General features: G+C 46.9%; 1 protein-coding gene and 1 long non-coding RNA gene across 2 annotated transcripts; one reads left to right on the top strand and one right to left on the bottom strand.

The window, feature by feature from the left end:
* Positions 1-95: 95 nt before the first annotated feature.
* Positions 96-713, bottom strand: LOC109957359 (uncharacterized). The gene is made up of 3 exons (XR_002274546.1): positions 494-713; positions 332-384; positions 96-235 (listed from the first exon to the last, which is right to left on the bottom strand). It is a non-coding gene; the product is annotated as an uncharacterized LOC109957359 (long non-coding RNA).
* A 723-nt stretch (positions 714-1436) lies between these two features.
* On the top strand, positions 1437-13977 carry qsox2 (quiescin Q6 sulfhydryl oxidase 2). The gene is made up of 12 exons (XM_020595181.1): positions 1437-1876; positions 4099-4199; positions 5074-5122; positions 5814-5919; positions 7011-7101; positions 7369-7514; positions 8943-9095; positions 9183-9312; positions 9744-9866; positions 9941-10091; positions 10364-10540; positions 11536-13977. The coding sequence occupies exons 1-12, from the start codon at positions 1642-1644 to the stop codon at positions 12060-12062; spliced, it is 1989 nt and encodes a 662-aa protein (XP_020450837.1). The 5' UTR covers positions 1437-1641; the 3' UTR covers positions 12063-13977.
* Positions 13978-14682: the final 705 nt, after the last annotated feature.

Below are 14682 nucleotides of genomic sequence, written 5' to 3'. Positions count from 1 at the left end.
GGAAAGAGCTAGTAAATGCACCTGGAGTTGGGATTTTGTCATACAACTGTGGCATCATTATAAATCTGCAAACCAGACTCAGTAAACTGAACATTTTGGGTGAACTGACCCTTTAAATCGCACCGGTTCAAGCTGGAAAATAAAAAAATGTTCAGTCCCTTGGTCCCTCTGCTGCTGAACTTTAGCCTGCTACACCGTTGGACCATGGGAAATGGTGTTTGTTAAAGCCTAAACCCTGATAGCAGTGTAAACTGTGGGTGTAGTTATGTGTTTACCATGAAACTGGATTGATATCAGGATAAAATATGTTTAATAAATCAATGAAAATTACCTGAGAAAGAGTTTCAGGTTAAATATTCAGACAGGAACGTGTTAATCAGGAAACTAAACACATGAAGACATGAAGCAAAAATCTTTTTTAAATGATGCCAAAGTGACGCCGTGATTCTGACTACTGTGACATCAGTTAACTTAAGAATGACCATTCGTTTACCGTTTGTCGTCTTTATCGTTCTCTCCGTGTTATGGCATTTATGTGTTTTACACCTCCAGCCTCCCCAGGTAATCCCGTGTTTCATGACACAACTCAATGAACTGTGGGGAATTGCCTCAGGTAAAGTCTGCAGAAACACCGACTTACACAAAGTGAGCACAAAAGGCTCAAAATGAAGGCGAGAGAGCCCTCATGCACAGATCAGCCTAGAGCCCTCACTACCTCAGCGGGAGCGCACCTCAAAGTCCACCCGAGAGCATGGACATTGGTCCTGGGCCTTAGACCTGGCCTCACCTAGGCCCAGTCTCCACCTGGCTTAGCCTTGGTGAAACGCATTAAGCCACGATGCACTAAGTAGGTCAGGTCAAGCCTCTCTTTGTCTTGGGTTTCTTAATCCTACTTTAGTGCAGTGCCCACAAATGTTGGTTTTAAATCACTTTGAATGATGGTGAAACCGAACAAACCAAATCAGCAATAAAACAAAATGTATTTTATACTAAAGCCTGAAGAGTCACAGTTTCCTCTAGGCTAACTCGGCTGTGAAAAGAAAAGTTGGTTTTCTTTGGTTTCCTTAGAAATCAAACACAGTCACCGAGTCTGTTTGCAACATACGTGAAACGCCAGAAAAACCCATTTCTAATGTAAAGTTTCATCTAACAGCAGCTGTGGGTTAAAGGTGTAACAGTCAATTATGTAGAAACTGAAGCAACTACAAATCCGCTTCGCACACGATTAAAAATCAGGTGTATTAAATGAAATATTCCTCTGACAAAAGGTTGCACAGCATTCCGCTTCGGAGAACGACCCTGTACTTTCAGTTCCCTGCTACCACAGTGACTGTGGTATTACCTACTGATACTTGTAGTACTCACATTACCGCTTGCAAACTCGGTATTCAATCCTTAATCAACAGAAAAATCACCTACCTGTTTTCCTGAGTCCTGCGATGTCGGGTTGCGCCGTTGCTATGGAAACCGGACGCTAAACGGCCCAACCGGAAACCCGTCAGGGTGACACGTCTGTACTTCCGGCTGCGCGTTGCGGGGCTTTGCTGTCATGTCTCCACGACTCTCGCTGCCGGTTGTCGGTAGAACCTCTCCAGCTCCCTGACATCCTGGCCTTGGTCTACCTCTGCCCGGACGGAAAGGATGTTCGGGTTCTGTTTCGGAGCGGCGGTCGTCCTCTGGCTCGTCCCCGGATACCTGGGAGCGGCAGCCCCTCTGTACACAGAGGATGACCCGCTGGTGATCCTGAGCAGCAGCACTGTGACATCCTCCGTCAGTAACTCATCCTCCGCCTGGCTGGTCCAGTTCTACTCCTCCTGGTGTGGACACTGCATTCAGTACTCGACCACATGGAAGACCCTGGCCCAGGACGTCAAAGGTACCGCAGCAAACCCGCTCGGTTTGGTTCCTCGCCTGCCACGGTCCGTGACGTTCTTCTGTACAAACACACCAGGCTCAATTCAAAACTGTTGTATTTATCGAGCACCGGGTTTTCTGGTAAAACGACATAAAGTCTTAAAGTATCAGTCGGAGTGTTTTCTGATTCCACTGTACTCGGCTTCAGTTCGGCATTAATACAATAAAGAAAATCATTTAAGTACAGCAAAATAGCAATTCTACGTGCTGATTATGATTCACATAATTGCTGGTGCGTGAGAAGTAGCGGGTCGTGATCGGAGCTCCGAGTGGTGCAGTGAACCCGTACGAGCACGGCACTCCGCTTTAAACCAGCTAACATGTTTACCGTAGAAATGGCTCAGTAATATTTAACCGAATAAATACGAATTAGTGTAGCAATAACGTTCCAGCTGTTGGCTACGATTCGCTGTGTGTCTGTGAAACTCAGTGTTATTAACAAACGGGGATTTTTACCTTCGTTCACACTTAAAGGACGCAGAGAATAAAAGGTGAACGTGAACCACATTCATCACTGAGCACCGTTATACTGTATGTTAGCACTAGTTAGCTGGATAAAGCTACCCGGTATTTACGCCAACTGAGAAATGAACTCGTGTTTCCAAGCCACAGACAGGTGACCCTTCAGCTCAGGCGACCCGGAAGTCACACCTGAAACAGCACAGGAACAGTTTACACATCAAATAAAACGTTTTCACAGAGCTGCAGCTGTGGGTAGCTTAGTTAGCTCGGGTGGCTAGTTAGCATGTGCATAACTGTTCTTTATGTTCCCAGCATAAACATACACTTAGTGGTCAGTTTATTAGGAACACCTAGCTCTGACTAAATCAGTCTAATCTGACAGTCCTGTAATGGAAAGAAAATGGCCCCCAGGGCACTAGCATTTTGGGGCCCCCCTCCTCTGTACATACAAGAGGATTTCTGGACTGATAGACACTAAATGACAAACATAATTATGTCTGTAGCTTATCTGTGTGTCTTTTTGGTCATTTTCCTTCTCTATGTGGTGGTTCTGTCTCTGCGGTGCTTCTGTGTCTCTATGGGCATTTTTCTATTGTTATTTTCAGTCTGTGATTATTTTGCATCTATCTGCAGCCTTTTAACTGAGTTTTATGACTTTCAAACAAGAAATATTAAAAGCTCAGACAGAGGCTCTGGCCCGGGCCCCCCTGACCTCCCAGGCCCCCTGTGTTCATGTAGGCCATAATGTTCAGTGTGAGTTGCTGCTGAGTTTCAGTTTTATGTGATTACAGTGAATCTCTCACTGCCGCTGGCTTTTCTCTGACTAAACACCTGCAATGTTTAATCTGTCCCTGTACAAACTGACACTTTGGTGATAAGGTTCAGTACAAGCTGATGTGGACTTACTGTTTGCATGTGTGCTCTGCAGATCAAACACAGGACCTTCATCTGTAGAACATGTTGATTTTTCCAAAATATGTAAAAGTATGAACAGCCTGTGGGAATGTGTCTGTTGTTAGTCTCCATCTGCCTCCATCTCTGGGGAATCGCTGAGCCAGAGGCCAGCTGCCGCTGAGTCCCAGCAACACGCCTATCTGTCTATATGTGGACCTGCTGTCGCGGTCAATGGCCTCGGACAAACAAAGGCCCTGGCGCCCCCCCCGATCCCCGACAGACTGTCAGCTGGGACACAAAACCCACACACTTTTGTACTTCTGTCTTTATGAGGACCCTCACTGACTTAGCACATCCCCTCACCCCTTAACCCTGATCTTAACCATCACAACTAAGTGTCTACTCCCAACCCTTCCCTTAATCCTGGTTCTAACCTGAACCCTGAACCCTCAAACAGCCCTTTGAAGGTGAGGACCAGACAACATGTCCTCAGAGTGCCAGTTGCTCTTTCAACAGGCTATTTGTGTACTGATCCATTAATATTAACAATACACGGTGTGATACTTCATCAGTCTCAGAGGCAAAGTATTTTTACTTTTCATACTGTAAGACAATGTTTTTGATAATACTTGCGCAGTGTGAAGGTGGGACTTGTCCTTAACCACCGCTGAATATCTCACAGGGCGTTGTCTCCCTGGCCAGTTTCAGTTTCTGGCTTTGTGAGCATCAGGAGCTCCTCCAGCCAGCAGTCGTTTCTGCCATTGTTTAGGAGTGAACAACATTTGTCTTATAAGTCCCCCCCTGTCTGTCTCTGTGTCTTTCTGTCAGACTGGCAGCAGGCCATCAGTGTCGCTGTGGTTGACTGTGCACAGGAGGAAAACTTTGACGTTTGTAAAGAATACAATGTCAAGTTCTACCCAACGTTCAAGGTACACAACACTGAGTACTACCTGCAGCGTTCTTACTGTGTGCATTCATAGGGTCAGGTGGGGACACTTTGCACTTTAATTCTTCTGAGTTTATTTACACTGGACCAACACAGTTTTAATATGTTAAACTCATATCTGTTGACTTCCTCCCCACAACATTAAAATATGTCGGCATATGGTTGTAAACTCAGAAGAAGCCAGGTGAGCTTAACCCTAACCTGGGAACAGGGCCGTCATCTGTTAAAACGCAATAAAATGGTGGTGTTGACTGATTAGACTCGTCATATTGGTCTGGATATTTGAACTGGTTTATAAACTGAGTACTGTCTCTATGAAAACATCACAGTTAATTAGTTTGTGTGTACAGAAGCCTACCCCGTGTGCAGCTGTCACCGTGTTTCACAAGTAGACGGGACAGTACTGCTGAAAGCAAACGCATAAATATCTGTAACTTCCTGCGAAGGTTAAGTTTGTTCATCAGGGTCCATGTGTAAAAACATTAACCTCGCACAGTGAGATGAGATGCCTTACACCACAGTTAGCTGAAAGCTAACAGCAGTGACCAGGCTGTGGTCACTTCGCAGCAGAGGGGATTTTCTTTATTACACAGGGAAATAAAATAACTTCCTGCACGTTTAAATCCAATGTTAACTTTTCTTTATGCATCAGGTTAGTCAGGGAGCAATGCTCTTTTTGTTGTCAGGTCAGCGTTATGTTACTGGATGCTAACTAGCCACAGTAGCCTCGACACCTGCTCGCTGTGCCATTGAAACGCCACCAAAACAAGAATTAGAGAGACAGAGGAAACAGACCGTCACACCTGACCCTACCATAGTACAGTGTGTAATCATGTCGCTGGTCTTTGTGTGTGCAGTATTTCCGGGCTCACAGTCCACCAACAGACAGAGGAACGACCTACACAGGTGAGACACGCCCACGCCTGCACAAAGAGTCACACAGATTTACTGCAGTGTCAGTGTGTACTGCACCTCACAGGTTGTACTGGGTAAAGGTACCGGTTTCTTTTGCTTGGTAGCTCTGCTCTGCTGCGTGTCACAGGAGCTTCTACTGTTATGTTACTGTTAAAGTTACTAGTTACCTGGCAAAGTAAGTAAAATGCAGTTTGTAGAAGAAGCAGTAGCCTCTGAACTTTTAGGTTTGTGGCCCCTCATAAAATTCAACCATTGTGACATGTTTCACAAACCTATTCATTGTTCAGTTCCACCAGTCACTCTTCCTAACCCTAACCCACTTCATACATGGTTTAATTTCAATGCACCTTTAATGACAGGTTAATGTCCGATATTTCACAAACACACTGACCATACTGACTCAGACCTGTGTGTTTCTTCTGTCCTCTGTGTGACTGGTGCGGTGACCCCTCAGATTTATCTGGTGACCCTTGGGAGGGCCCCGACCCCTGAGTTGGGACTCCCTGGACTAAACCAACTGGATATGATGTAGTTGAAACCAGCTCCAACAGGAGCGAAGCTTTGATCATTCACTATCCATCATCTGATCAGTCGCAGTACAACCAGATGTTTTACTGTGATGCTGTAAGTACTTGTGTACTTTTCTGTTGACATGTACTGATACTACCATGTATTTGTGCAGGTGCAGACAGACGGGTCCAGTCAGTGAGACAGCTCATGGTGAACATCCTGCAGAACCACACCAGACTGGACTGGCCCGATCACTGTCCTCCTTTAGACCCACACAGGTACTGGCCCCAGACTCAGACCATCTCTCCTACTGTCTCTGACCGGTCTCTCTACTCTGTGCTGTGGTAGTGAAGGGCAGGGGCCGCAGGGCCAGTTGCTCAGAGAAGCAGCAGCCCGACTAGGGAGGCTGTCTGCTGTGAGATCAGCAGCCTGGCAGCAGGTCTCTGCGTCTGAGGGACAACTGTTAAGTTACTGGACAGCAGTTAGTGCTCGGCCAGCTCCCAGCAAGACTGCAGCCTCCAACAAAGGAAACACGCACAGCACCACAACCAGGCATCGGGGCCATCACTCTCCGGGGCAGCCTGGGGGCAGGGATGATTGGTGGTCTTCCTGGTTTCCTGCGTGGGGGTGCGCAGTCTGAAGCGGAATGGCCAGCCAGACGACCTGTATCTCCACCTTCGTCCACTGTGGAGGAGCAGCAGGAAGACGACAGCTGTTCGAGACCACTCTACTGCGGCAAAGCTCTTGCCGCTGTCACTCTTCTCAACAGAGCGCCATTAGCTAGGGTCGAGGTGGTCGGGGGCACTAGCACCAGCCTCCTCTGCGTATGAAGGTCCCATAGAAAACCAAAGTGTGGATCTCCAGTGGAGGTTGGTGCACGGTGCTGTGGCCACACAGATGTGGCACGTTCAGACTGCAGAGCAGGAAGGAAAGCTCAGCTGTCCAGGTCGACTCCTCTCTGTTCCAGCAGAGTCTGATGGTGCAGGACAGCTGTTGCACAATGCAGTCTTTGTGTTTGGTCCCAGATACAGCGCTGCACGGCGCCGGCGGATCCATCTGCTCTCTGATAGGCTGGGACCAAAAGTGCATCTGGGAGTTCAGATGCTGTGGTGCTGCACGGCTCATGGTAGAATGTTCACATTATAGAAAGAGTTTAGAAGTTGTTTGTTCTCTGGAAATGCTTTGTGTAATCCATGTTAGTTAGTTTCTGACTGAACGAAGCCAGGCATTTTGTTTATGGTATTAATTATAGGGGTAGTGATGGGGGACGTGCACATACAGTGTGTGTTTAATTCTGTGGTTCAGTTGTGAACGATGTGTTGGACCATTAAGGGCTTGACCTGACTCTCTCTTGCTGACCTGTCTGTAGCTCTGAAGAGCTGCTTCCTCTCTTGGGTCAAAGGTCCAATCACTTCACTGCCGTCATCATCGAGGAGCCTGATTCGTACGTCGGGCGAGAGGTGAGAAAATAATCCAGTCAGCCAAAGTGAGAAGACTTTAGAAACTTTACCACAAAAGCTGAATTCATGAACAAACGCTCTTTTAGTTAGATAATGAGGAATGAAAAGAAACAAGAGGGTTGAAAAGCCAAAATCCTGTTTAAATGTATTATTAAATATATAATTCCTTCATTTTCCTGTTTTTGGTCATCGTCTAATCATCAGTCATATGTTTTAATGGCCACATTTCTCCTTTCAGACCACTTCCTGTTCTTGTTTGTGTCTCAGGTGATCCTGGACCTGCTGCAGTACTCGGGTGTGCAGGTGAAGAGAGCACTGAGCTCAGACCGCCCCCTGCTGGACGCTCTGAAGATCACCACCTTCCCCTCCATCTACCTGCTGCACCCCAACGGGACACACACACACCTGCACGTGTGAGTAAACACACTCAGTTTTGTTATTTGTTTGTTTAATCTTTTTGTTGATTCAAAATAAAGTCTTTATCAAAAAGGAAAGTCTTAAGTCTAATCTTAAAGGTAGAGAGGGTGTCCGCCTCCTGAACTGAGACTGGGAGTTGGTTCCATAGGAGAGGAGCTTGATAGCTAAAGGCTCTGCCTCCCATTCTGCTTCTGTGGACTCTAGGAACCACAAGTAGACCTGCACTCTGAGAGCGAAGTGCTCTGTTAGGATGATAAGGCTCTACGAGGTCTTTAAGATACGATGGAGCCTTGTCATTAAGGGCTTTGTATGTTAGGAGGAGGATTTTAAATTTTATTCTGAATTTTACAGGGAGCCAGTGGGGAGAAGCTAATATGGGAGAGATATGATCTCTCTTGCTAGTTCCTGTCAGTCCTCTGGCTGCAGCATTTTGGATTAACTGGAGGCTTTTTAGGGAATTATTGGGACATCCTGATAGTAAAGAGTTACAGTAGTCCAGCCTGGAAGTAACAAATGCATGGACCAGTTTTTCAGCATCACTTTGAGACAGGATGCTCCTGAATTTTACAATATTGCGCAGGTGAAAGAAGGCAGATTTAGAGACTTGGTTTATGTGTGATTTAAAGGACATATTCTGATCAAAGATGACTCCAAGGTTCATCACAGTAGTACTGGAGGTGAGAGCTATGTCATCTACAGTAACTATATGATTAGACAGCAGATTTCTAAGGTTTTCAGGCCCAAGCACAATGACTTCAGTTTTGTCAGAGTTTAGAAGTAAGAAGTTACAGGTCATCCAGGCCTTTATGTCTTTAAGACATGTTTGAAGTTTGACCAGCTGATCTGATCTGATTCATTTGGCTTCATAGATAAATATAACTGAGTATCACCTGCATAGCAATGGAAATGAATGTGGTGCTTCCTGATAATATTGCCTAAAGGGAGCATGTATAAAGTGAAGAGAATTGGACCTAACACAGAGCCCTGTGGAACGCCGTGACTAACTTCAGTTTGTGTGGAAGATTCATCATTAACATGAACAAGCTGGAATCTTTCTGATAAGTAAGATTTGAACCAACTTAGTGTAGTTCCTTTAATCCCAATAACATGTTCAAGTCTCTGTAATAAGATGATGTGAGAGGCTGCAGAACCTGCCTGAGTTTCCTCCCATTTCTAAGGTCCCTTCAGTCTCACAGTGACCCAGTGACAGTTGCCTGTACGTCCAAGGGGATGTTGCTCATTGTGCTGCTGTTAATGGGGACACTGTGACTGCATGAGATTAACACAGGGTAAAAACGGGCTCACACTGTAGTTGGGACCCCCTCCCTCACCTCTAACCCAGGCCTCTTTCTCGGTCAGCTGTTTTTAATTGTTTGTAGTTAGTTTCAGTGGTATTGCATGCTGTTCTGCCTTTTGTATTTCAGGCAGAAGCAGCTGCGTTTCTTCTTCTCCTCCATGTTGCGGACATTACCAGGAGTCCAGCGCAGGCTGACCTCAGACAGCGACAGTTACAGTGTCGGTCAGATGGGGGCGCTACCGCAGAAACAGGGCGCAGAGCCCTGGAGAGACTTCAACAGGTCAGAGACGCTGTTGGAGCAGTTCAGCTCAGCTCAGTCTGGACCAGAGTCAGTGGCTCGACAGTAAACCTGTTTGTGTCTCTGCAGGTCCAAGGTGTACATGGCTGATCTGGAGTCAGCCCTCCACTACCTGCTGAGGGTCGAACTGGCTACCCATAATACCCTGGAGGGGGAGGAGCTAAAAGTCTTCAAGGACTTTGTCACTTTGGTTGCAAAGGTAACAACACATGTCTGAACACAGCTTCAGTCCTGTAAAAGACAAGGTTGGTTGTTGTGTCCTACCCCACAACCCCATCCAGGGACGAGCAGCACCAGTGAGTGTGGTGTCCTCACCATAATGTGTGTGAGTCCAGACCCTGGTCCAGCTCGTCGCTCTGTGCCATAGACCTCAACTGTTGTCCACCAGCAGCCACACCGCTGCACTGGGGGGCTCCTCAGGGAACACGGGAGGCGTCTGTTTCCAACAACCAGCTCTACAGGCTGAGAACGGCGTCACTGTGCACAGAGTCTGAAGGAAGCCAGAGCCGCTGCTCTTCAGATCATGGCTCAGTGTCACTGCAGCAGAGCCTGGCTACGCTAAGCCGCCTTGTGCCGCTCGACTGTCCTCACCAACACAGACAACCTCTCCTCTCTCTCTCCCCTGTGCAGTTGTATCCAGGTGGGGTTTCAGTGGTGAAGCTGATGGAGACTCTCTCTGATTGGCTGCTCAGTCTGCCACTGCAGCGAATCCCCTACCAGGCTGTCCTGGACCTGGTGGACAACAAGATGAGGGTGAGACACTCAAACTGCAAACACACACACATACACACATAGCAGCAGGTCACTTCCTCTTTCCTGTTTCCCAGATCTCAGGTGTGTTCCTGGGGGCGGAGCTTCGCTGGGTTGGTTGCCAGAGCAGCAGGCCAGGGCTCAGAGGTTACCCATGTGCCCTCTGGACTCTGTTCCACGTTCTGACAGTCCAGCATGATGCCACACCCGCTGCACTGGAAAACACAGGTAACACATGCACATTGATGCTCTCATACATGCACTGTAAAAACAGAGGTTGTCAAAAAAGTCAGTCATTTGCAAAAACTCACAAAAACCTAAAGTTGTCTGGCAAAAATACCAGTTGTGTCATGCAGCAAGATGCAGCTGTGGATTGTGGTCCACTTTCTCAGCAGCACAGGGGCTGCTGCTGCTTTGCTTCAAGCCCCTGAGCACAGACACGCCTGTTGTCAAGGTCCACCCGTGTGATTCCTATCTATGTGTACGTCTGTACGATGCAGGTCTGGAGGCCGAGGCGGCTCCGGTGCTGCAGGTGATGCGTCGCTACATCAGGACCTTCTTCGGCTGTGAGCAGTGTGGCCGACACTTTGAGCAGGCAGCGGCCGCCGGTATGGACAGAGTCCAGCAGATGCTGTGGCTGTGGAACCAACACAACATGGTCAACTACAGGCTGGCAGGTGAACACACACTCAGACCCGGTCAGTAATGCTTGTGACACACCTGTTCCCCACAAAACCTGGCAGACAGTCCAGATTTGTCCCAGTAGTCCAGATTTGTCCCAGTCACTTGGGCTCATTGTAAAATCGATGTGCAGCGTGAGCAGGAACCTGACATCCGATGAATCGCCTGATCGATCAGTGATTGAGCTCCTGGACAGTCAGGAATGTTTGTGTGGCAGTTTGATTTCAAACATGGCTGCTGTCAGAGGTCTGTCCTTCAGTTCTGCTGCACCAGACGCATTAGGGCTGTGGCTCCGGGCGCCGAGAACAAAGTCAGCCAGCTCTCCAGCTCGTTATTATGAGTCCGTTTTCGTTTCAGTGTGTGCTCGGGGCCTGTCCTGGTGTCGAGGCCATGTTAGTGAATCCTCCCAGACGTTGCTGATCCACAGAGTGAGCAGGTGGAGTCGGCCTCACACCCATGGAGCTGTTACCTCCAAAGGCTGTTATATGAAAGCTGAGTGCAGGTCATAACACCAGTGCAGTGCATTTTAGCCATGCGCTGTCTTTGGAGACGCTCGGTGCCATCGATATTTTAGTACCAAAGCCAGTCTGGTCCCAGTAGCAGGGCCTCAGGTGGACAGGGTGACTGCGGTAGTGGTGGGCGGCAGTATCCAGACCGAGTGAAGAACAGCCTGCTGCAGCTCAATGTGATTCTCTTTTCTGGTTATTGTGGAATCACTGAAAGCAGGACCACCCTTCTCTGTGTGCCCACACCTGGTTTCAATAAGCTTTATTGGGATTGTCTCAGGACAAAGTGACCAGGGCTTTGTGCTCATGGTCAGTATGAGCTCCTCATCGTGATTGATTGATCCGAACGAGTCAATCGGTCAGTGTACAGGGTGCCGGGTCATTTTAGTCTAATTGGAGCATCAGTTGCACGGCACGGCAGCATCAGAACCATGATTAATCCTCTGCTCCTCCACCCCCTCCCCTTTCTCCTCCTCCTCCTCCAGGCTCCCTGAGTGATGACCCCCTCTTTCCTAAAGCTCCATGGCCCAGCCCCTCCCTCTGCGCCTCCTGCCACGAGGAGAAAAACGGCGTCCATGTCTGGAACCAAGACAATGTCCTTAGCTTCCTCCGACATCACTATGGAGTCTCCAACCTGTCCCCGAAATACTCCCTGACCCCCCCACAGGTCCCTGCACCACCTCCAAACCCTGTGCATACCAGCCGGCCTCAGGCGGAGCACCGAGGAGGAGGAGTAGGAGGAAGAGAGAGGATGGAGCCAGAGGAGAAAGCTGAGGAGTGGCCAGAGCCTCGCCCTGGACACCAGAGGGGGGCATTGCCCGGGCACAGTGGACGAGGAGGAGCAGGGGGAGGAGTGTGGATCCTGGGTCTGGGTCTGGGTTTTAACAGCGTGGACATGAGTCTGTGTGTGGTCCTGTACGTCTTCTCCTGCCTCTTCCTCATGCTGCTCTTCTTCTTCTTCAAAGTCCGATCCCGGAGGCGGAAGCTCCGACACTCCCACCTCCATGTATGACCCGTTCAGGGCTGATTATGGAAGTTAGAAGGTGCCGACAGTGCAGTCGTGACAGTAAAGGGTCAGTTCACCTACATTACAGAAAAGAAACAAGTTCTGAGTGAGCCCGGTTTTTATCTTGCAAACAGTTGGTTCCAGTTTTAATGTCAGAGTCTGTCGCCAGTGTTTCCAGTCCATCATTCAGAGGGAAGACCCGATGCCAGCAACATTTTGTGCTGGTTTCAGTGTCTTCCAGTTCCACAGTGAAGTTGATCCTCACATTATCTTCTCAACAGTTCGATTTAGGCTGCGTTCAAGTTCCCGTTGACATTTCTGAAATCTGAGGTTTTTCCCTCCAAGTGAACCACTGTCCCTCGGTTCTGTTTCCAGATTTCATTTTAGTCTGAGTTTTCCTTCAGGGTCACTTTCTCTGCAACAGTAAGCCTTTAGCAGCCTGCCGGAGGCTGTGGCTCTAAAGCATGTAGACCTGTACCCGGCCCTGAACTGGACTGGAGCAGAACCTGGTCTGAGACCAGGTGTGTCAGGCCTGGACTGGACCGGACCATCTGGACTGGATTTTTGAGGGACATGATGCGAGACCAGTAAAGTGGATCAGACTGGTCTCTGAGTCCACTTTGTGCCAAACATTTAACCCAGTGTCATTAACCCCTAACCCCGAGTCTTTGCTGTGAGACCCCCGACCATCCTGAGACCTGACCTCTGCACGCACACACGCTGGTTGACTGGAAGTGTTATTGATCCGGTGATCTGGTGTCTTTTGATGTTTCGGTGGATTTGGTGACACCTTGTGGTGACAGCTCTCTGTCTGAACTGTGGTTACAAACGCTTTCTGGAATAAATCTACATTTTTAAAAAAGTATTTTCAGAATAATTTGCTGGATTAGATGGGATATTAGAAAGGGTTGAATTAGGGAGGTTAGAAGGACCGTGGCAGTATTTCCAGTTAAAAAAAAGTAATAATTTATGTTTTACATAGATAAACTGTAAATTTCAGGAAGAGCAGCAGCAGTCGCCACCGAGGGAAATGCGTCCAGCTGCCTTCGATTAAAGGTGGATGTTTGAATCGGCACTCGTCAGGATGAGCACAGTGACATTTTCATGGATCAGCTGATCAAATGAACAAACCACATTTCTTCAACACTTGTCATCAAACGGGATGAGAAGGTGTTGACATAGCGGACTTCGTTTGACATCCTGAACCCACCTGAACTCGATGAAAGTTGTGTGACTGACAGGCAACTTCCTCCATCACACCTCAACACATCCCCGAAGCCGCCTCACGGTGTGTGGGGGGAAGTTTCACATCAGAAATATCTGTTTCTTTCCTCCCTAATATGTTTTTAGGTTAATTTTACGCCGAAATGAAAATAAACAATTTTTTAAAAGTAAACAAAAAGTTAAACAGCTATTTAACTGTACTGTGGAGGAGAAACGGGTCATGGTTAAATGTCAGAATTAGATGTGATTACTGTGAAATTAAAAAGAAAATGCATGTGCCTCATTGTGAATAAGAAATGTATTTGTGTCCAAATAAAATATACATTTGTATTTTTTAAATCTTGTACAAAGTCAGAATCTTTAAAGATGAATAAAAAAAAACATCAAATTAAAGAACCTGAAATTGAAAGAGAAGAACAAAAGTGTCTGCACTCAAACCTAAAGTGGTGAAATCATAAAAATGTTTCAATTAAAATCTTAAACCTTTAAATTGAAATGTACAATGGGAAATTTTCATTCTGAGCATCTTTATTTAAGATCTGTATTTTTGATTTCAGGTTTCCACTTCACAAAAACCACATATCATCACTGTCGGTTTAGTTTTTGACAATTTATGGTCAGATTATTGGTGACAGACAGTTGATAGATTTTCTATTTTCTTTTGTTTTGCCTTTAAATGTTGCTCTTTTTTTCTTTTCAGTTTCTTATTTTCTATTTTTGTTTGCTTTTCCATTTTAAAATATTTAAATTTGATGTCCTGTTTTTTGAGGTTTGGTGTTTATTTGTCTGGCTGGACTGATCCTCCACACTCCTCAGTGACATCAGGTGTGTGTGTTTGCTGCAAACTGATCAGTGTTGGTTTATTTCTGGTTAGAAATTTCTCAGCGACTGTGATGACGACCTGCTGTGGATTGTCGGGCTCATCTTTTATGTCGTTTATAATTATGTTAACTAGATGTAAATAATCATCTGAATAAATCCTGTTGCTGCAGCTCTCACCGACTCTCATGTTAACCGCGGGTTGTCAATTCACTAACGCGGCCCTGAGCCGCCGAACAAGGCGGCAGCTTGGTGTTGGACTGAAGCTGAAGACGCTCGGACGCATTGTGGAGGTTAAGTCTGACCTTTGACCCCACTGACATTTAACCTAAAAAAAGAAGAAACAAAGTGGAGGAAGGTTTGGAGATTGGACAAAAACACATTAAAGGTGTACAGCATGTGGTCGTTACTGTCGTTAGTACTTTTACACTAGTAAAATATCTGAGTACTTAAGATGAACCTCTATTAGTCCCATGCCGAGGAAATTCAAAGGGGAAGGAACAAGACGCTCTGCAGTAAGAATAGAAAAGTAACAAGACAAGTTATCAGTATAAACACCTTGAATATAAAAAGTAGAGTATTG

Source organism: Monopterus albus, unplaced genomic scaffold (genome assembly GCF_001952655.1).
Source record: "Monopterus albus unplaced genomic scaffold, M_albus_1.0 scaffold26.1, whole genome shotgun sequence".
Classification (NCBI taxonomy): domain Eukaryota; kingdom Metazoa; phylum Chordata; class Actinopteri; order Synbranchiformes; family Synbranchidae; genus Monopterus; species Monopterus albus.
This window is presented reverse-complemented; position numbering and strand designations above follow the sequence as displayed.

Excerpts from the sequence above, each read along its gene's own strand:
- qsox2 (XM_020595181.1), top strand. The coding sequence starts at position 1,642 with ATGTTCGGGTTCTGTTTCGGAGCGGCGGTCGTCCTCTGGCTCGTCCCC. Across the intron at positions 10,092-10,363 it reads CGCTGCACTGGAAAACACAG|GTCTGGAGGCCGAGGCGGCT; the intron begins GTAACACATGCA and ends TGTACGATGCAG. Across the intron at positions 10,541-11,535 it reads GGTCAACTACAGGCTGGCAG|GCTCCCTGAGTGATGACCCC; the intron begins GTGAACACACAC and ends CTCCTCCTCCAG.